Source organism: Rhinopithecus bieti, unplaced genomic scaffold, assembly GCF_001698545.2.
Source record: "Rhinopithecus bieti isolate Rb0 unplaced genomic scaffold, ASM169854v2 scaffold_59220, whole genome shotgun sequence".
Lineage (NCBI taxonomy): Eukaryota > Metazoa > Chordata > Mammalia > Primates > Cercopithecidae > Rhinopithecus > Rhinopithecus bieti.
The window spans coordinates 234,693-255,938 of NW_016822842.1; the positions used below are offsets into that span (position 1 = coordinate 234,693).

The window sequence follows — 21,246 nt, forward strand, 5'->3', positions numbered from 1 at the left end:
TACTGTTTGTGCATGGCTAAAGACTGTGGTGATTTTATAGCATCCTGGGCATTTCACATCCACGAAGTAGGAATTGGGGCTCTGCACCAGGCGTTTCTTCTTGTGTTTCCTCTTCTCCTCTTCTGGGGAGGGATGAAGGAGATCCTTTGCGAGAGGCATGTTCTCGTGTGGGTAGGTCGTCACCGCCGGAAAGGGCCTGTTCATGATTCTTGAATTCAGGTTGTTTTAATATGACAGTAACCTACACAGTCATGTGATCATTAATCACCCGCAAGTTCAGGGACGCCAAAGATGATCCCAAGGTAGGCATCTGACTATTCAACTTCAAGAGGCCGAAATGGAAGTTAAAGAGCTAACCTGGGCTGAATAGAAGATTCTGGCAGAACACTGACACTGAATCCAACCTTCACACATCCTCTGTCCACATCATTCTTCAGGCCTTAACTCTTTTTTTTTTTTTTTTTTTTTTTTTTTGAGATGGAGTCTCACTCTGTCGCCCAGGCTGGAGTGCAGTGGCCGGATCTCAGCTCACTGCAAGCTCCGCCTCCCGGGTTTACACCATTCTCCTGCCTCAGCCTCCCAAGTGGCTGGGACTACAGGCGCCCGCCACCTCGCCTGGCTAGTTTTTTGTATTCTTTTAGTAGAGACGAGGTTTCACCGTGTTAGCCAGGATAGTCTTGATCTCCTGACCTCGTGATCCGCCCGTCTGGGCCTCCCAAAGTGCTGGGATTACAGGCTTGAGCCACCGCGTCCGGCCGAGGCCTTAACTCTTTATTCCACATTCTCTAATAAACTTCTGTAGCTCTTCCCACCCACAGAGACAGCATCCCGAGAGCTCTGGGGAACACTCAGATGTCCTAACCACATATTAACCTTGAGGTCCTTGAATTCCCCAGTTCCAGTGGTTTTCACCTCTGCTCCACGTGAGACAACCCTTTCAAAGGGTCACGCTCAGCATCTTGTCATCAGCCGAACCACAATGCCTAGAAACTGTAAGCTTGGACCATTCACTTTGTGGCTTTGGCTCAGCTCCACCCCCACCACCCAGCCCACCAACCTCATGGAGACCTCCAGTTTCTTCATTCCCCTCCTACCTCCTCCACCGCCCGCCTTCTCTCATTACCTTCTCAGCTTTGGCCTGTGGCTGGGCACAGTAACCACTTTTATCAGCTCCTCCACGGTGCAGCCTGGCCCCTCAGCACCTATCCTTACAAAACGCTAACCCAGGGTCAACCCAGCAGCTCCCATCCTGCCCCCGGCTGTGGACATACAGCCCACACAATGTAGATGAGCATCACTACAAAGGCCAAGCCTCGCACATTTCTCCTCCCCTCCACGGCAGTTCCAAACCCTCGCCATTCTCACCAAGTCTCACCCACTAATGCTCAGCAGACAACCTCAGCTTCTCATCTGGCCTGCCCCTGGATCCAAGTTCCCAACCCCCAGGGGAGGCCTTTCAAGGCCAGCCTCCCACACATTCCTGGGGCTCGATCTCAACCAGCCCTCAAACCAGCCCATATATATATATATATAAAATGAGAGACAGGGTCTCACTCTGTCACCCAGGCTGGATTGTAGTGACACGATCATAGCTCCCATCTCAGCCACCCAACTAGCTGAGACTACAGGCACACGCACCACTCCCAACTAATTTTTCTAGTTTTTGTAGAGACAGGGTCTCACTATGTTGCCGAGGCTGATCTCAAATTCCTGACTTGAAGCAATCCTCTCACCTCAGCCTTCCAAAGTGCTGGGATTACAGGCGTGAGCCCCGACTGGACCTCTAATGGAAGCCTTAGGCACCTTTCCCTTCTCTCTCTCTACAATCTCACTTTCTCCTCACTATTTTCCTGCCACATATAAGCAAGCTGAATACCCTCAAGCTCCCGACTCTGCCAGATGTGCCTCCCATCCACAGTGCTCTGCACGGGGCACTTCAAACCCCACATGTCCAAAACCAGTCTTTCATCTTGCCCTGAAACTCCGCCTCTCTTATTATCTCAGTTCCAAGTTGGTCATCACCTAGCACCCAAGACAAAAACCTCAACTCCTCTCTCTTGCACCTCCCACATCCAATCAGCCACTGGATTCAATCCAGAAGATTCAATTGTTTATATATTCTCAAATCCATTCCCTCTTCTCTGGACCCACATCTTTTTTTAGCCCTTATCCAGACTATTGGAGAGTGTGGTAGATTGTTTCCAAAGATGGCCTGTACCGTTGCCTCCCATCTTTCATGCTTTCTGCAATCAGACCTTGTGGTGCCTGTCATCAAGAATTAGATAGAGTCTTGGCTGGGCGCAGTGGCTCACGCCTGTAATCCCAGCACTTTGGGAGGCCGAGGTAGGAGGATTGCTTGAGCCCGGGAGTTCAACACCAGCCTGGGCAACATGATGAAAACCCATCTCTACTAAAAATACCAAAATTAGGCCAGATGTGCTCACGCCTGTAATCCCAACACTTTGGGAGGCCAAGGCGGGTGGATCGCCTGAGATCAGGAGTTTGAAAGCAGCCTGGCCAACATGGCGAAAACTCATCTCTACTAAAAATACAAAAATTAGCTGGGCATGGTGGTGTGTGCCTGTAGTCCCAGGTACTCGAGAGGCTGGGGCAGAAGAATTGCTTGAACCAGGGAGACGGTGGTTGCAGTGAGCCAAGATCACACCATTGCACTCCAGCCTGGGTGACAGTGAGACTCTGTCTCAAAAAAAAAAAAAAAAAAAAACAAATTAGCTGGGCATAGTGGCATGCACCTGTAGTCCCAGCTACTCAGAAGGCCAAGGCAGGAGGATCACTCAAGCCTAGAAGATAGAGATTGCAGTCAGCCAAGATGGTGCCACTGCACTCCAGCCTGGGCAACAAAGCGAGACTCTGCCAAAAAAAAGAAGAAAAAAAAAGGAAGAAGAAGAAGGAGGAGGAGGAGGAGGAGGAAGAGAAGAAGGAGAAGGAGAGTCTAGCTCCCCTCCCCTTGAGTCTAGGTGGCCAGTGACTGGCTTTGGCAGCTACAATGCAGAAATGACACTATGTGGTTTCCTGTTAGGCTTTTGATTTTTTGAGATGGAGTCTCGCTCTGTCACCTAGGCTGGAGTGCAGTGGCTTGATCTCGGCTCACTGCAGCCTCCACCTCCCGGATTCAAGTGATTCTCCTGCCTCAGCCACCTAAGTAGCTGGGATTATAGGCATGCGCCACCATGCCTGGCTAATTTTTGTATTTTTAGTAGAGATGGGGTTTCACCATGTTGGTCAGGCTGGTCTCGAACTCCTGACCTTGTTATCCGCCTGCCTCGGCCTCCCAAAGGGCTGGGATTATAGGCGTGAGCTACCATGCCGGGGCCCCTCTTAGGCTTTAAGGGTCTTCGCAGCTTCCATTCCTGGGTTTTCAGGTCTCTCCCTTTCCTCTCCAGTCGCCAAGCTCTGAGGAAGTCCAGGGTAGCGTGCTGGATAGTGGGCCACGGCATTCAAAGCTTGCTCCGCTCCCCATCTCTTGGCCTCACTGCCCACTGCCCCACAGTGTACTCTGTGCTCTGTAATTCCAGACTCCTGGAGGCTCAGCCAGCCAGAGGTTTCATGTTTCAGATTTCACTCCCACACCATTCCCAATGTCTGCCATGCCCTCTTCCACTCACTTTGTCTGGCTTGCTTGGAGTCTCAGCCTTCAAGACTCAGTTTAAGCTGGATATGGTGACTCACGCCTGTAATCCCAACAGTTTGGGAGGCCAAGGCGGGATGATTGCTTGAGTCCAGGAGTTCAAGCCCAGTCTGGGCAACATTGTGAGACTTTGTCGCTACAGAAGATTTTAAAAATTGGCCAGGCATAGTGGTGCACACGTGTAATCCCAGCTACTCAGAAGGCTGAAGTGGGAGGATTGCTTGAGCCTGAGAGGTGGCAGTTGCAGTGAGCTGAGACTGCACTACTGTATTCCAGCCTGGGCAATAGAGCAAGGCCCTGTCTCAATAAAACAAACAAGCAACAAACAGCAACGACAAAACCCCTCAGTTTAGCCTCCCAGACCCTGTTGCTGTGCTCCTAAAGCACCCTGCACACCTTGATCACAATACTGGCCACAATGCACCGATACCCCAGGTTCCATGACAGTTTCCCTGCTGACCGCAAGCTACCAGAGGACAAGACTAGATTTTTTCCCTGCTTATATGCCCAATGCCCAGCACATGGTAAACGCTCAACAAATGGTGGTTAATTAAACCAAACTTGCTGAATTCTGCTTTAGCCGATACTCTCATTTATCATCTGACACTGTTCCACGACTGGGAGTCTTGCTCCCAGGAGAGTAGCCATGCTTTGGGTCGGGAATTTCATCCTGTATGTGTCATAAGTCAACACACGCACAGAGTCAGGCCTCCATCTCTGGCCAGGTGACTCTGAGTCCCCTCCACAGCACTCACAGGTATGGAAGGGTGTCCGGTCAGGCAGGGAGCGGGTTTTCCTTCGGATTGGCAATGACTTTTCCATCTCTTCTTTCAAGATCATCTTTCCCAAGTTGGAAGTAACCTGAGGAGGGAGAAAGGAAGATGGAGCCAAGACGTAGACACTTGTTTCTTTCTTTTCTTTTTCTTTCTTTCTTTCTTTCTTTCTTTCTTTTTTTTTTTTTTTTTTTTGAGACAGGGTCTCACACTGTCACCCAGGCTGGAGTTCAGTGGCACAAACATGGCTCACTGTAGCCTTGACCTCCTGGGCTCAAGCAATCCAACCTCCTCAGCCTCTTCAGGAGCTGGGACCACAGGCATGCACCACCACACCCAGCTAGCTAATTGTTTTTTTTGTAGAGATGGGGTTTCACCATGTTGCCCAGCCTGGTCTCAAAATCCCGGGCTCAAGCGATCCTCTTGCCTTGGCCTCCCAAAGTGTTGGGATTACAGGTGTGAGCCACTGTGCTGGGCCAATACTCGTTTCTTATCTCCAAAAGCTCCAGAGTTGGGCATGCCGCCGGCAGGACTGAGGACATTTCCCAAGTGGCTAGTTCGTGCTCTGGAGCTCACAGAGCCTCTCGTTCGTGACTGACACATGGCCACATTGGGTTTGGCCACCCTTGAGAGCCAGGAGTCGGAGCTGCTCGGTAGAACTCTACCACGGTGGCCTCCCTGTCCCTGTCCCAGGTCACCCTGCCCAGAGCCCAGGCCCATGTCACTGTTGATGGCTTTTCCATCGTTCTCCCTCCTCCCCTGGAGGCCCGTAGCCCATACTCTCCTTTTTGCTATTCCCATGGATCACTCAGGCTGCTAGCTCCCAGCTCTGGTGGGACCACCCTTTTCTGCGCTTTTGATCCTAATATCAAGTAGTGTCCTCCAGAAAGCAGCATAAAGTCGAGGTGTTCCTTTAAAAGCAAAAACCTGGGGTCTCAGCAAGAAGACGTTCCCCACATGTTCCAGAAAGTGTGCTTTTGGGTAGGAGCCCCTTCGACTGGCTACGGAGCCAGAATTTCTGTCCACAAAAAGACACAGGGTGGGCTGGGCACAGTGGCTCACACCTGCAACCCAAGCACTTTGGGAGGCCGAGGTGGGCAGATCACTTGAGGTCAGGAGTTCAAGACCAGCCTGGCCAACATAACAAAACCCTGTCTCTACTAAAAAAAAAAAAAAAAAAAAAAAAAATCAGCTGGGTGAGGTGGTGGCGCACCCGTAATCCCAGCTACTCAGGAGGTTGAGGCAGGAGAATCATTTGAACCCAGGAGCAGAGGTTGCAGTGACCTGAGATAATGCCACTGCATGCCAGCCTGGGCAACAGAATGAGATTCCTGCACATGGGTGGAGGGTGAGGGGTGGCGAGATGCTACCTTACTGAGTTCCTCTCTCTGACGCTCCCTGAGAGCCTTCATTTCCTCTCCGGAGTCGTCATCTTCCTCCTCCTCCTCTTCCTCTGCTCTCCTCCGAGACGCCTTCCGCTTCCTCCATTCTGTCTCTAGGAGACACAAGCAAAGGCAGGCAGGGAGTCACTCGCCGTGGGGTCAGTGTGCATTTACGTGGCGTAGCCTCTGTGCACTGCCCTGGGCTGGACCTTGATAAGACCACTACAAATTATTTTTTAAAAATAAAGTAGGGTGGGTAAGGTGACTCACGCCTGTAATCCCAACACATTGGGAGGCTGAAGTGGGAGGGTCGCTTGAGCCCAGGAGTTTGAGAACAGCCTGGGTAATATAGTCTCTATAGAAATTTATTTTAAAAACTTAGCCTGGTGTGGTAGGGCATGCCTGTAGTCCCAGCTACTGGGGACACTGAAGTAGGTGGATTGCTTGAGACCAGTAATTCGAGGCTGCAGTGAACTGTGATGGCATCACTGCACTCCATCCTGGGCAACAGAGTGAGACCCTGTCTTAATAAATAAATAAATATTTAAAAATAAAAATAAAGTAAGGCCTGGTACAGTGGCTCATGCTTGTAATTCCAGCACTTTGGGAGGCCGAGGTGGGTGGATCATTTGAGGTCAGGAGTTCGAGACCAGCCTGGCCAACATGGTGAAACCCCGTCTCTATTAAAAATATAAAAAATAGCCAGGTGTGGTGGTGGGCACCTGTAATCCTAGCTACTTGGGAGGCTGAAACAGGAAAATCGCTTGAACTCAGGAGGTGGAAGTTGCAGTGAGCCGAGATGGTGCCACTGCACTCTAGCCTGGGCAACAGAGCAAGACTCCCTGTCTCAAAATTTAAAAATAGTCAGGCATGGAGGCTCATGCCTATAATCACAGCGGTTTGGGAGACGGAGGTGGGTGGATCACTTGAGGTCAGGAGTTCGAGACCAGCCTGGCCAACATGATGAAAACCTGTCCCCACTAAAAATACATAAAATTAGCCAGGTGTGGTGGTGCATGCCTGTAAACCCAGCTACTTGGGAGGCTGAGGCAGGAGAATTGCTTGACTCAGGAAGTGGCAGTTGCCGTGAGCCAAGATCGTGCCACTTCTCCAGCCTGGGTGACAGAGCGAGACTCCATCTCAAAAATAAAATAAAATAAAAATAAAGTAAAATAAGAGGAACATTTTCTCACCTTGCCATGAAGCTGGGTAGGCAACACACACACATACACACACTCACGACTGACATTCAGTGGGTACAGTAACATGAATGGAACTGGAGGGCCATTGTCTTAAGTCAAACAAAAACACAGAAAGACAAAGACTGCATGTTCTCACTCATGAGTGGGAGCTAAATAGCGTGTATGCATGGATGTAGAGAGTGGGATGATGGACCATGGTGACTCGGAAGGGTGTGGGGGGTGGTGATGGGAAATTGCTTAATGGATACAACGTGCACTATTCAGATAATAATACCATAAAAACCCTGACTTCACCACTGTGCAATCCATGCAGGTAACCAATTACACTTGTACCCCATAAATGTATACAAATAAAAATTAAAATAAAATTCACTGGGGACCAAACCATCTACGATTTATCTTTCTCTTTCCCAGAGCTCCCATCACAGAGCCTGGGATGCAGAAGTTTGATACATGTCTGTTGAGTCACAAAATAAATGAATGGAAAGTAAATGAATAACCAGTAAAGAGGGTCACTTACATCAAGCGCTATGGGAACACAGAGAGTGGGTGAGCGACGAGCCTGGGGGCTCATGAAGGTGGGAAGAAGCCCACGAGGGCACCATAGGGCAGGGGTGGGAGTGGGTTCGGCAGGAGCAAAGGCGAGGGAGTGCAGGGGTTTCCCAGACCTCCCATTGCCCTCTCCCCATCTCTCCTACCCACGACAGCCAGAGACGGGGGGCATGGCCAGTAGTCAGTTTCGATTTTGGCTGGCTGGTTGGGGTCCGGGGGCTGGGCTGCAGGGAACTTGGATGACTCGATGATGAGATCCTCGATGAGGTGCTTGGTCTGAGGGCTGCCTCCCACGGACTCTGCAGACAAAGACCAGGGTCAGCCAGGTGTGCCCTGTCCAAGGCCAACTTGGCTACCCTCACCCCTCCCTCTTCACACCTGTGAGGTCTTGCAGGTAAAAGCAGTGTACACACTGAGCACGGGGCACACGTGCTGCTGTGATGTACTATCCTCCCGTCCCCCTCCAGCCAGCCCCTAGCCCCAGGGAACAGCCTCCCAGCAAGCAGCCAGAAGCGGGCTCTGGTGAGCCAGGGGCACCCTCACCTCTCTGCTTATAGATGGGTGGCTTCTTGTAGATGTTGGAATCTGGGCGGGAGGTCTCTGTGGGAGGAAGAAGAGATGAGGAGGAGGACATGCTGATGGCAGGGAGGCTGGGGCCAGGAGAATGGAGACGATGGACAAGGTGGGGAACTCACGGGCCCCTGTCAAGAGCCAAGACAGGGCTGGCATTCCTGGCACTGTCCCTCAGGGGTTTGGGAATTTTACACTTTTCTGGCTGGGGAGAGAGAAAAGTGACAGGTCTCCCATCTTTGGGAGGGGTCCTGGCCTCCTGGGGTCTACTTAGGTCTGAGGTGAGCATATACCCCAGAGAGTGGGGGACTGAGCGTAAGGGCACTGGGGTTCCTGATGGAGAAAGTCTTAGGAAACAATGCGGTCATGCCGAGAAGACGTACCAGGGTGGTGGAAATGGGGCAGGCTGGTCCGGGGAGTTCCAGTGGTTCTGGGGGCTGAAGCCTGAGAGATGATTCCAGGCGACCGGCTGTCCGCCCACACCTGCAGAGCAGAAGCGTGTGGCTCCAGGCCCCCCAACCCCCTCCAACCCACACATGCGCCCCCGTCAGCTCACACCACCCTTTCTATCCTCCCATCCTGGCAGGCTACATCCCTCCAAACCCAGGGCAATGTTGTGGCACAGTTCCAAGGACCTACTGATGGTGCCTGGCCCAGGGAGAAAGGATTGAATGAGGTCCTGGGTCCGACAGAATGATGGACACAGAGCTGGCCAGTGACAGCCGGGGGGCCACTGATTCAGGCACTCCCTGGGCTCTGCAGAGCTCAGTCTGATGTGTGAGGGGAGGGAGTCAGGATCCCCTTCAGGGCAGGGCAGGGCAAGTTGCAGGTGTGGGGCAGACTCACCTCCGGGGATGGTGGGGGGGATGTGGATTTGGGTGACAGCGAGCGCTGTGAATGGAGAGGGGGCTGGTCAGAGCTACAGGGGCAGATTCAGCCTCTTCCCTAGAACGCCAGAGAGGCCACCTCATCCCCCACCCAACGCAGTATACTTTCCTGGCCAGCTTCTGGGCCACCTCTGCTTTCTTGGATCCTTCCCACAGTTCCCTGCACAAAGTCCTCAGTCTTCCCACAGGAGGCACAGAGAAGCATGCAAGCCTTGCAGCAGTGCGCCTAGGGTCTGAGGGCCAACTCTTTTCTTCCTTCCTCTCTTCTCCCCTCTTCTCCTCTCTCCCTCTCTCATCTTTATTTTTTTACTACTTCCTTTTTCCTTTTTCTTTCTTTCCTTGCCTTCCTCCCTCCCTTCCCTCTTTCCTTCCTCCCTCTCTCTCCACTTTCTTCTCTCTTCTCTCTTATTCTTTCTCCTCTTTCCCTTTCTCATCTTTCTTTCTTGTAGTCTCACTCTGTTGCCCAGCCTAGAATGAGTAGCTCTATCACAGCTCACTGCAGCCTCCCTTTCCCAGGCTCAAGGGATCCTCCCACCTCAGCCTCCTGAGCAGCTGAAACTACAGGTGCACACCACCACGCCTTGCTAATTTTTGTAGAGATGGGGTCTCCCTGTGTTGCCCGGGCTGGTCTCAAACTCCTGGCCTCAAGTGACTCTCCCACCTTGACCTCCAAAAGTGCTGGGATTATAGGTGTGAGCCACTGTGCCTAGCCTGAGAACCAGTTGAGAAACAGTTGGTCCTGTCCTTAGAGCCTCAAAACAAACAGAAGCGACAAGACCAAGAAGCATCCAAGGATGAGGTCGGGGTTCATCATGCAGGTACTGAAGTCACCCCATGGTCTAGCCCTCTGTAACTGGTCAGCCACAACACTACCCTGTCTTGAAGGCAGTTGATGAGTACCTGCCTTGCACTTTCTCCTGCACCTTGACTACCTTGTGTATGGATGGGCAGAGAGGTCACCTCTATTTTACAGGAGGGTAAACTGAGGCCACAACATCACACAGGTCCCTCCACTAGACTTTCAGCCCCCACACTCAGTGCTTCCAAACTGTTTCCACAGATCTTGCTCTTTGTGCCTCCTGTGTGCTGCTGCCATCCAAATTGTCCACCCCTCTACATCTGAGCGACACGCCAGCCCAGAGCCCATTCTGCCTGCTCTCTTGAACACTGGATGGACTGACTGGCTGATTCCTGCGCACAGTTCCCTCTCTTGTTTTGCCGAGGCAGACCTCCAGGAAAAGAAGCACGGGAGGGATCAGTCCCCACCCAGTGTGGCTGGGGGGGCCTCCCCCCAAGTCCTGCCCAAGAGGAGCCCCCTCACCTCCCGGCTGCGGGGCAGCTCCACGTGTTCCAGGAGGGAATAAGTGAAGTGGGGCTCATAGATCATGAGGTCGGGCCGCTCGATGTCCAGGATGGCCTTGTCCTTGGGGATGGCAGCCAGGTCCTTGTAGCCCAGCACTTGATTGTCCATCTTGGCCTGAAGGGAAAGGTGCGCGTGAAACGGCTGTGCTGAAAGCCTCGCCTAGGACACTGGCCTGGCTTGCTAGACTTATTTTAATTACTAAGAAAACATACTGCCGTTGCAGACGTTAACAATTCTATTATTTTAAGAAATTAGTCACCTTAAAACATGATAGTCCTTTGCCTAGCACTTCAGGTGTAACGAGGCCAGACCAGTGGAAGGGGTATATGTGTGCTTCTCTGGGTTTCTGGGTTCTCTCTGCCCACCAGCACCGGCGGGACCACCACTGGGGAGGCTCCGCGGGAAGCTCCCCTAGCAGCCAGGGGTCTTCCCCCCTCCCCCCTCCCAGCCAGGAGGTGCTGGTGGCCGAGAGGGGTACTCACCACAATGCTGGAGGGAGAGCCAGGCACACTGGAATCTCGGGAGGGGCTCACGCTCCCGGGGGAGGTAAGTGGTTGCTGGGGAGAGCGAGAAGGCGGGCGGGTGGGCACTTGCGTGTGTGCGGGAGCGGGGCGGGGGCGGCCCTAGGCCTGGGGACCCGGGGCGCTGCGCAGCGCTGCACGGCTGGTGGCCACCAGGTGGCGCCCTGGACTCCCGAGCGGCCCCCACCCGCCCTCGGCGCCCCCGGCCCGGGGTGGCGCCGCGCACCTTCTGCAGCCGTTCCATGCAGCACGGAGCTCGCCGGCCAGGTCACTCGCAGAGCCCTGTGCGCGAGGGGAGAGGATAGCGTGTCAGGCTCCGCGCGGCTGCTGGGCGCTGCGCGCTCGGGGCCGCGAAAGCAGCCGGCGCGTCCCCCCGGGCTGGCGCGTCCTCATCCCTCGGCGGTGACTCTCCAGGCTGCGGGGAGAAGGGAGGGAGGCCGCGCCGGGGCGGCGTTAGGCTGCGGGACCTCCGCGGTCGGCAGCTCTCCAGGCAGCCGGGCCCCGTGCGGCTCAGGCTTCCCATCCGCTCAGCCCCGGAGAACGCGCGCGTGGACGGGAGGCGACCGAGGGACGGGCTGCGCTTGATTTTGAGCCATTGTTCTCTGGTTCCAAAGGAAATGACGGCAGCGGTCAGCCTGCTGCCCGGGCGGAGGCCTCCACGGCCTGGCTCCGCCGCACCTGCCCTCCCCGCCCCGGCTCAGGCCCTTCCCTCCCGGCCGCTGATCCCACTCCCGCTCGGGACACTGTCCCCGCCGCCACCTCCCGGCGCTCGCCCAGGAAGGGTTAACAGAGAGGGTTCCATGAGCAGCCCGGTTTCAGCATCCCTCATCCAAAACCTGACATCCGCACTCCGAAACTTTGAGTGCCTACCATGACGCACAAGTGGAAATTCCACACGTCAGAACTTCATACAAACTTTGTTTCATGGACAAAATTGTTTTTAAAACACTGCATAGATCGAGCATAAGTGGCTCACGCCAGCAATCCCAGCACTTTGCGGGGCTGAGGCAGGAGGATCGCTTGAACCCAGGCGTTCCAGACCAGGCTGGACAACATAGCGAAACCCTGTCTTTACAAAGAAAATTAGCCAGGCGTGGTGCTGGATGCCTGTAGTCCCAGCTACTCGGAAGGCTGAGGTGGGAGAATCACTTGAGCCCAGGAGATCGAGGCTGCAGTGAGCCGAGATCGTACCACTGCACTCCAGCCTGGGTGGCAAAGTAAGACCCTGCCTCGTTAAAAAAAAAAAAGTCTTGCTTTGTTGCCCAGGCTGGAGTGCAGTGGTGCCATCTCGGTTCACTGCAACCTCCGTCTCCCAGGTTCAAGCGATTCTCCCGTCTCAGCCTCTGGAGTAGCTGGGACTACAGGTGTGTGCCACCACGCCTGGCTAATTTTTGTATTTTTGGTAGCAATGGGGTTTCACCATGTTGGTCAGGCTGGTCTTGAACTCCTGACCTCAAGTGATCCGCCTGCCTTGGCCTCCCAAAATGCTGGGATTACAGGTGTGAGCCACTGTGCCCAGCCCCACCTTCCTGCTTTTGACACTTTCCACTGCTTTGTCCACCTCTCTGCCTCCCAGGTGCCTCCAGCCTTCCAGGGCCATCCCAAAGCGGCTCCTCTGGGAGGCCTCCTGTACTAGTCTAGTCCTCATGGATCAACCCTTCTCTGAATTCCAGTGGGACTTAAAAACAGACCAATGTAGCTATGCACTTGATTACAGGAAACATGTTTTCTCCCTAACTAGACAGACTGCTAATTGCAGGAGGGTGAAAACAACAATAAGAGCTATGTGGGAGGCCAAGGAGAGAGGATGGCTTGAGGCCAGGAGTTCGAGGCCAGCCTGGGCAACACAGGGAGACCTCGTCTCTAGCAAAAATTTAAAAATTAGCCAGATGTCGTGATGTGCACCTGTAGTTAGCTCAGCTACTCTGGAGGCTTGAGCCCAGGATGTGAAGGCTGCAGTGAGCTGTGATCACGCCACCGTATTCTAGCTTAGGTGGCAGAGCAAAGAGCTGTCATTTATTCAATGCTCACTATGCGCTAGGTACTTTGAGAAGCCCTTTACAAGGATTATTTTGTTTCATTGCCACAAAAGCCCTATAAGGTAGACCCATTTTCAGATAAGGAAATGGGCTCAGAGAGGTTAAAAATTTGTCCAGAGTCATGGAATTGAAAATGACTGTGTCTTCAGCATGATTCACAGTGCCTACCTAGTACTCAGTATCAGTGAGAGTGAGGAAAGCTAGAATCTGCCAGATTTCTCAAATCTGTTTGGATTTCTAGAACCATGGCATCTCCAAAACAACACTATAGTAGGCCGGGCGCGGTGGCTCACGCCTGTAATCCCAGCACTTTGGGAGGCCAAGGCGGGTGGATCACGAGGTCAGGAGAATGAGACCATCCTGACTAACACAGTGAAATCCCATCTCACTAAAAATACAAAAAATTAGCCAGGCGTGGTGGCGGGCGCCTGTAGTCCCAGCTACTCGGGAGGCTGAGGCAGGAGAATGGTGTGAACCCGGGAGGCAGAGCTTGCAGTGAGCCAAGATCGTGCCACTGCACTCCAGCCTGGGCGACAGAGTGAGACTCCGTCTCAAAAAAAAAAAAAAAAAAAAAAAGACTCTGGCCATCAGAGTCACACAAGGTGTTGGTGCGCATGGAAGGACTCCGTTCTGGAACTTTATACTCCTCTTGCCTTCTTAGTACTTGCTTTGTAATGCTTTTAATTAAGCAAAAAGAAGAATAAATTCTGGTACATACTTGAAGAGCTGTTAGCTCTCTCTCCTCTCTTATTTTTACTCTGTTTATAGCTAGTATCAAACTAGCTATGCACTTGGCTTAGCCCTAGGGGCAAATGCTTATCCATGCATGCATGCATCTGTCTACCATCCATCCATCCATCCATCTCTCCATACCATCCTGAAACCTGCATCCATCCATCCATCCATCCATCCATCCATCCATCCCTGCATCCCTGCATCCATTCATCAATCCATCCATCCATCCATCTCTGAATCCATACATACATCCACTTAGTCATGTATTGTTTTATTCATCCATTCAACAAATACTTCCTGAACACCTATTCTGCAATGAACACAGAGCAGGACTCTGCAGTAAGTCTTATGGAGAACAGAAAGATGAGTCAGGGGAGCTAAGCTGCCTCTCCAGAAATAAGGCATGCATCCAGATAACTCCCATGCAAAGTAGAAAACTACATGTACCAGATAAGATAGTATAAAGCACTATGAAAAGTCACAGGAGAGATTCCTCCTGCTGGGATGTCAAGAGAGGGGAAAGGGTTTATTGGAGGAAGAGGTATTTGAGGTAGGCCTTGAAAGAAGCCCAGTTTGAGATCATGCAAAAATGGAAAAAGGGCCTCCTGACAGAGAAAGCAGCCTAAGGTGGGGACATGGGGATATACTGGGCCTGCCTGGGGAACAGCAAATACGGCTGGATTGGAGAGCTCATGAGGTTGAGATGCATTTGGGACAGGAGGTCGAGGCCAGATTGTGGAGGCCCTGAACCCAGCCTAGGGTTAGGTCGTAATCTGTTGGCAACAGAGGGGCACAGAAGGCTCAAAAACTTTGTTTAAGCAAAGAAGTGACACAATTCAAGCAGTGTTTTGGGAAAATGAATCTGGTGGCAGCCTGACAGCCAGACTGGACAGGCAGAGCCGATCCATGTCCACAGGGAGACCAGTCCGGAAGCTGCAGCAGTAGTTCAGCAGGGCACTGTGAAGATCTAGACTTGGACAGGAAGGAGAGAGGGCAAATTGGAGAAACCCTAGAGGCAGAATGTGCAAAGCAGGACTGGATCTGGGGCACCCATGGGGGAGGCTGCAAGTCCGAGAAACTGGGAGAAGGAGAAAGGAGGAAGTCTCTTTGACAGGTGAAGGTTGTGGTGGGTGCAGCAGGGGAACAGGTAGGAATGTCCAGGAGGAAAGGAACCTACAGAAGAGGACAGGCTGGAACCAGAGATGTGGGAGCCATTTGCCTAGAGGTCATAGTCTGAACACGAGATTGCCAAAGGAGAAAGAAGGTCAAAAACGGCATCCTGGGAACCTGGGGGACTGAAAAGAAATAGTCAGAGATGGCATAGTCAGAAAGAGAGAAGAAAACTAGATGGCAGCTCCCAGGGGCCAGGGAGTCTCTAGTGAGTCTTTGTGTTTTCAGCAAAGGGTCTGATACACAGTAAATGTGCAAAACATATAGAGAGAGAATGAGAGGGAGGGAGGGATAGAGGGAGAGTGAGAGAGTAGAACATCATGGAAGCCAAGTGTCACCGTGGAGAAGGTGAGGAGAAGTGCTTTTCTTCCAGCTTGAATGTCAGGGCCATAGTGGCCTCCTGGTTAGGGATTGGGGGGTGATGGGGGTGCTGGCCAGGTGGTACAGCCATGGGGAGTGGCCCTTCCAAGAAGTATGATAGAAGGGCAGGGTCATTTTGGAGGAGACAAGATTGGCCTAAGGCCTTTAATGTGTTTTTGCAGACAGCAGAGAGGGAACAGTAGACAGGAAAGACTGAGGCTGCAGGGGGCAGTGGGCACTAGGTGGGTGGAGCAAGATGGCAGCAGGAGGGAAGGGATCAAGTTCATGGCCCAGTACAAGACTGGCTTTGGGAAGAAAGGTTTCCTGGAAACAAAGATAAGCTGGGCAGTGGCTCACGCCTATAACCCCAACACTTCGGGATGCAGAGGTGAGAGAATCACGTGAGCCCAGGAATTCGACACCAGCATGGGCAACATAGAGAGACCCTATCTCTACAAAAGAATTTTTTTTATTAGTTGGGTGTCGTGAAGTACGCCTATAGTCCCAGCTACTTGGAGGCTGAGGCAGGAGGATGGGTTGAGCCCGGGAGGTCAAGGCTGCGGTGAGCTATGATCATGTCACTGTGCTCCCTGGAAAGGAGAGGACAGGGAAAGAAGCTGGGTAACAACCATACAGGCATTCCATTTTCCCAGCAAAAGTGAGAGATGGTGGCCAGGTGCAGAGGCTTATGCCTGTAATCCCAACACTTTGGGGGCCAAGGCAGGAGGATCGCTTGAGGCCAGGAGTTTGAGGTCAGCCTGGGAAATATAGTGAGCCCTGTCTTTATTTTTTTAAAAAATGAAGAATTATCGGGGCATGGTGGTTGCACATCTGTGGTCCCAGCTACTTGGGAGGCTGAGGCAGGAGGATCACTTGAGCCCAGGGGCTTGAGGCTGTAGTGGGCTATGATGACACCACTGCACTCCAGCCTGGGCAACAGAGTGAGACTCTGTCTCATAAAAAAAAAAAAAAAAAAAAGAGAGAGAGAGAGAGAATTAAGGTTCTCTGCAGATCTTACAAGTGAGTCAGAGGTTTGGAGGGGTCAATCTGAGGAGCCTGTGCAGCTACACACAGAGAGAGGCAGGAGGGAGACTGGATAACTTCAGTGTGTTCTGGAGCCTGGGGGAGGCCTTGGAATCTTCCTGGAACACCAGCCAGGGGAGGGGTACAGAGTGTGACAGCAGCTATCTGTCAGAGTGGTGGCTACTCAGAGAGGTGGGAGGTGAGTGGCCCAGGGTGAGCCATGTCTCAGGAGTATGTGGTCATCTATCCCCATACTCACATGTGCACAAATACCGTCCCAGAGGCACGGGCACTCAGAAGCATGATTTGAAATCCTGATGGTCACTGTCATATTAACAGCTTCTGTTTATAGAACGTCTATGTTACGACTGGCACTGTGCTGGGCAGTTCACATTTTTTCTTTCTTTTTCTTTTCTTTTTTTTTTTTTTTTTTTTGAGACAGGGTTTCACTTTTTTACCAAGGCTGGAGCACAGTGGCATGATCATAGCTCACTGCAGCCTCGACCTCCCAGGCTCAATCCATTCTCCTGCCTCAGTCTCCCGAGTAGCTGGGACTATAGGAGTACTCCACAACACCCGAAAACAAAAATTTTTTTTTTTTTGGTAGAGATGGGGGTCTCCCTATGTTGCCCAACCTGGTGTCAAATTCCTGGGCTCAAGTGATCCTCCCCACGAGGTCAGGAGATCCAGACCATCCTGGCTAACATGGTGAAACCCCGTCTCTACGAAAAATACAAAAAATTAGCCGGGTGTGGTGGTGTGCGCCTGTAGTCCCAGCTACTCCGAAGGCTGAGGCAGGAGAATGGCGGGAACCCGGGAGGTGGAGCTTGCAGTGAGCCGAGATTGTGCCACTGCACTCCAGCCTGGGAGACAGAGCGAGACTCCGTCTCAAAAAAAAAAAAAAAAGTGATCCTCCCACCTCTGCCTCAGAAATGTTGGGATTATAGGTGTGAACCACTGCCCAGCCCATCTTTGTTTCCATTTAACCCTTACATTCCAATCCTGTGGGTTGGCTTGAACTGGCGAGTATCTCGAGTATCTCGTTTGCACATGAAGAAGTTGAGACTTGAACAAGTCAAGTAGTTGGTCAAGGACACAGTACTGTGTGGAATCTAAACTCAGGTCTGTCTGACTTCTAAAACCATTCACCACGATACTGCCCAGGCAAAGCTGATGTCAGTTACTGAGCCCCTGGCCTCTCACCTCTGCTCTGTCCCCAATCCCTTCTTGCCCACAACCCCACTGCTGGGTCTTGTCCTTTAGCATCTGGGTCTGCTTCCTGGGGTCAGGCAGGGCCCTGCACCCTGGCGCCACCCCCTGCCATTTGTTAGAGAGCATGTTGGTTGATAAATTATTTCCACAGAGGCAGAAATTTGGTCCTACCCCTTGGGGGACGTTTGCATGTAAACATGGGCCTAGCCTTAAGGCATAAAGTTTTTGCTGGTTAAATTTTAAGCTGTCAGAAGGCCAGCAGGGAAAATGTTTGGGGGTGGAGAAGAGTGTGTGTATATGTGTGTGTGCGTGCATGTGTATGTGGGAGAGGGAGAGGGAGAGGGAGAGAGAGAGAGAGAGAGAGAGAGAGAGAGAGAGAGAGAGAGAGAGAGAGAGTTTCCTCAGCTTCTCTCAAATCACACCCTGCCTACTCCACCCACAAGCAGCCCCTTCCGTCAAAGCTCATTTCTCCCAGGTCAGTGCTGGCTCACTCCACCTCGTCCCGTCCAGACCCCTTTCCCATCCATGCACCCCGCCTGCCTGTGCAGGCGCCCGCAAGGTCCCAGCGACCTCCGTGCACAAAGAGCTAGAAAGGGCGAGCTGCAGCAGGAAGAGGGGAGGGATGGAGGAAGAGAGAGCACCGCAGAGGAAGGCAGGTCCAGGTGACGGAAGGGACAGCTCAGCTGCCCCTGGCCCTGGTCGGACGCCAGCCGGCTGCTCGCCCTCCATCTCAGCCCCACCCTCCCCCAGCTGTGTGTCCCTGCCTTATCTGAGCCGCCAGCCCAGCCCCACCTCACCCACCACCCTCTCCTCTCCACAGCTCCCCGGGATGTGGGTGATAAGACCCGCCCATTGGGCCTTCTGAGTTTGTGCCCACCCATCCTGGCGGGCTCTTCTTCCAGGCAGAAACTGATCCAGACCGTGGCTCCCCTGGGCTTTTAGAAATGAAACCTCCGCAGGCAGAATGGCAGCTTCGGGGTGGGGGGCCCCTGGTCTAGCTGTGCTCCTGTCACCAGCCAACCACTACCTGCTTGGTGCCAGCCCCTGTACTCGGGACTTTCATACATCCTTTCTAAACCTCACACAAAACAACGTTCTCCTCATTTAGAGATGAACAAAAATGAGGCTGAAAGGTGAACTTGCCGAAGGCCACCCAAATAGAAGCCAAGCCAGAATTCCTACCAGGGCCTGCCTGAGGCCAAAGCCAAGTGCTCTTTTCAATGAGTACCAGAGATCCCACTTCAATCAAAATGTGGGACTTGGGGGTCCCACGTGCTAACCTTAGACAGTGGAGCCACCCAGAGTCCTGCTCACTGATGGCATCTGTAGAAGAGCAGCTGGGAGTCTGGGGGCCTCTGGCTCTGGGCCACACAGGCCGCAGAGTCCAGCCAGGCTGGAGGCCAGCCGGTGCAGACAGTAAACGAATTATGAAATGAGGCAAGTCATCCAAGCGGGCTGGCATCTGGTGGGCAGGGAACTTTGCCCCGCTTCGCCTTCTCCTGTTCTGTTCACAGTGACTGCCTGGCCCTCTCTCCCTTTCTTCCTCCTGTCTTTCTGCTTTCTCTTCTGGTCCCTTTTCTTTGCTTTCTTCATCTTTTCTCCCTCCCTCCCTCTTTCCCTTTCACCCTCTCCCCCACCTGGCCCCACCCCCGCAGTTACTGTGGCAACAATTCAATGCCAGAAATAAAGGCAGGATCCAGCTAGGTCACCAGTTCCCAAAACAGCATCCCGGGTGGGGAGGGGCAGGGAGGGTGGAGCAGTGCAGCGCGGCAGGGCAGGGGCCAGGCGCTCCCATGGGTGCTGTGCATGTGTGTGATGTGGGTGGGGCAGGGCACCTTGCTCCCCCCTCCCCTCACTGGAAAAGGACACCAGGAGGCTGAGGCCTGCTCTGGGCCAGTGGCTCATCAGAGGTGTCCCTTACTTAGGCCAAGCCTGAACTCTGAGTCTGTCCTAAGGCTGGCAGAGCCTGGGGACTCCCTCCTCTTCTCCCAGTTTCTCCCTCTCCCCTACTCCAATGTTTTTTACCCTTGTGTCTGCTGGGATGAAGGTTCCCCTAACCAAGCACTAAAGGGCACCTCTCACACTCAGATAAAGGACCAGGCCTGTGTGGGTGGGGAGCCCAGAGTCCCCCTGCTCAAGGCCTGCCCTCCCCTGTTCTCTTGATAACAACAAAACCCGGCCCAGATGCCCCCTCCTACCTCTCTGGCCCACCCAGAGACGCATCTGTGCAGCCATCTTCTCCTAGGTCTCTCTCTGGCTTGGTTTCTACGTTCCCTCTCCACTCTCCCTCTGAAGAGACCCCACTTTCTGCTTTCTGCATCCTGCAGCCCCTCAGGCTGACTGCTCCCCCTCCATTTATAGCTGGTCCTGTTGTACAAGCGGGACTGGCAGAGCTGGGGGAGATGCAGCCTCAATTCAGCTTTCTGGCTCCTGGGGCCTCCCTGTTCCAGTCCCCCCAACACCCAGGAGCTCTAGAAGAGGGATTCTGCATACATCCACCCACGGGTGGACAACTTCACCCAGGAGTCTGACACTTGACCACGGAGAGGCCAGCAGCACGACACAAGATGGACAGGTGGGCACAGGCAGAAGCACCTGCGTTGAAACTGTTGCAGGACTCATGCACGTGGGGAGACTCCAAAGCCCTGCGTGGCAGCTCACGCCCCCACTCTCCCATCGAGGCCCCCTCACAGTGACACATGGTGCTGCCAACACCCGCTCGCACCCACCCACTGGTCCTCTCCCTGGCATCCATCCCAGACTTGTGCACGTGTGCAGCAACACACACAGAGCCCTCCACTTACCCAGCTCCGGAGGCCCTCCCTGGGCTCCCCATTCCCAGAGCCCAACTGCCTTCCTTGTCTTGGACCTGTCCCTGCTCCCCTGACTCTCACAACCAGGCAACCGGTCCCTGGAAGGGACGCACCGGGTGTGTCTGCCCAAGATAGGGGGCTGGGCCTACTGGGCCCTGAGGGACAGAGCTAGGGAGGGGAGCCCCAGAACCCTGTGGGGGCTGCATGTCTGTTCAGCCCTGGCCCCTTCAAGCATCCCAGCGGTGGGCACAGGGGGAGAACTGGGCCTGGGCCTGCAGCTGTGCCCTGCCACAGCCTCACTCTTCACTTAGCCCCACCCCAGCCTGGCCAGTCACTGGCTGGGAGCAGGCTCTCCTCCCACTCCCCCTAAAAAGCAGGCTCCAGATAAACAGCCTCAGGCCCCTAAATGTACTGCTCCAACCCCCAGAGCATGTGGAGTGGTTGCGGGGAGGCCAGCAGGCCAGTATTCAGCAGATAGGGAATGCTCCCCTGCCCACCCCGTGCCCCCACAGTCCATCCCTTCCACTGCTGGCCTGCTCAGCTAGGTGGGCCAGGCAGAGATGCTAACCAAGAGGGGATTAGGCTGGGAGCAGTTCTCATCCTTGGGATGAGGACACCCCAGGCCCTCTTCCCGAAATCAGAAGAAGGTTCCATTAGTCAGGCCCAGCTAGTCCCAGGGGCCGGCCCATCCTCCCACTGAACAGGGACCACCGTGGGCTCCCCCCAGATACCCTGCCGCCACCCAAAGCCTGGCTCACCAGCAAGCGCTGTGGCCCACAGTGCCCACAGAGGGGGGAAGAGGCGGAGACCCTGCCACCTACCTCTTCCCAGACAGTGTGGACCAGACACTCTGAGGCCACAGAGGCCCGAGAGGCGTAGGCCAGATCCAAGGGCTGCCACTTCCCCCAGGAGCCTAGGTAATAGGCGTCTCTTCCAGGAACCCAGCCGCGCTTCCCCGGAGCACAAATAACAGGAAGCCGGCTTGGGGTGGGTGG

The 21,246-nt window shown here is 53.7% G+C and overlaps 1 protein-coding gene across 27 annotated transcripts in view; it reads right to left on the reverse strand.

The window, feature by feature from the left end:
* DMTN (dematin actin binding protein) overlaps window positions 1-21,246 on the reverse strand; it is a 30,320-nt gene that overhangs the window by 5,226 nt on the left and 3,848 nt on the right. For 4 of the 27 annotated variants that reach the window (XM_017861119.1, XM_017861118.1, XM_017861130.1 and 1 more), the window contains 9 exons: window positions 11,126-11,314; window positions 10,861-10,935; window positions 10,337-10,492; window positions 8,975-9,019; window positions 8,512-8,611; window positions 8,102-8,158; window positions 7,705-7,857; window positions 5,793-5,917; window positions 4,405-4,510 (listed from right to left, as the gene is read on the reverse strand). In XM_017861119.1, the coding sequence (XP_017716608.1) occupies window positions 4,405-4,510; window positions 5,793-5,917; window positions 7,705-7,857; window positions 8,102-8,158; window positions 8,512-8,611; window positions 8,975-9,019; window positions 10,337-10,492; window positions 10,861-10,935; window positions 11,126-11,143 (835 nt within the window). In that variant the 5' untranslated portion in view covers window positions 11,144-11,314. Of the gene's footprint in view, window positions 1-4,404; window positions 4,511-5,792; window positions 5,918-7,704; window positions 7,858-8,101; window positions 8,159-8,511; window positions 8,612-8,974; window positions 9,020-10,336; window positions 10,493-10,860; window positions 10,936-11,125; window positions 11,315-20,242; window positions 20,340-21,072 lie in introns of those variants that run through there. The other 23 variants (XM_017861124.1, XM_017861123.1, XM_017861131.1 and 20 more) reach the window with 17 other exon arrangements.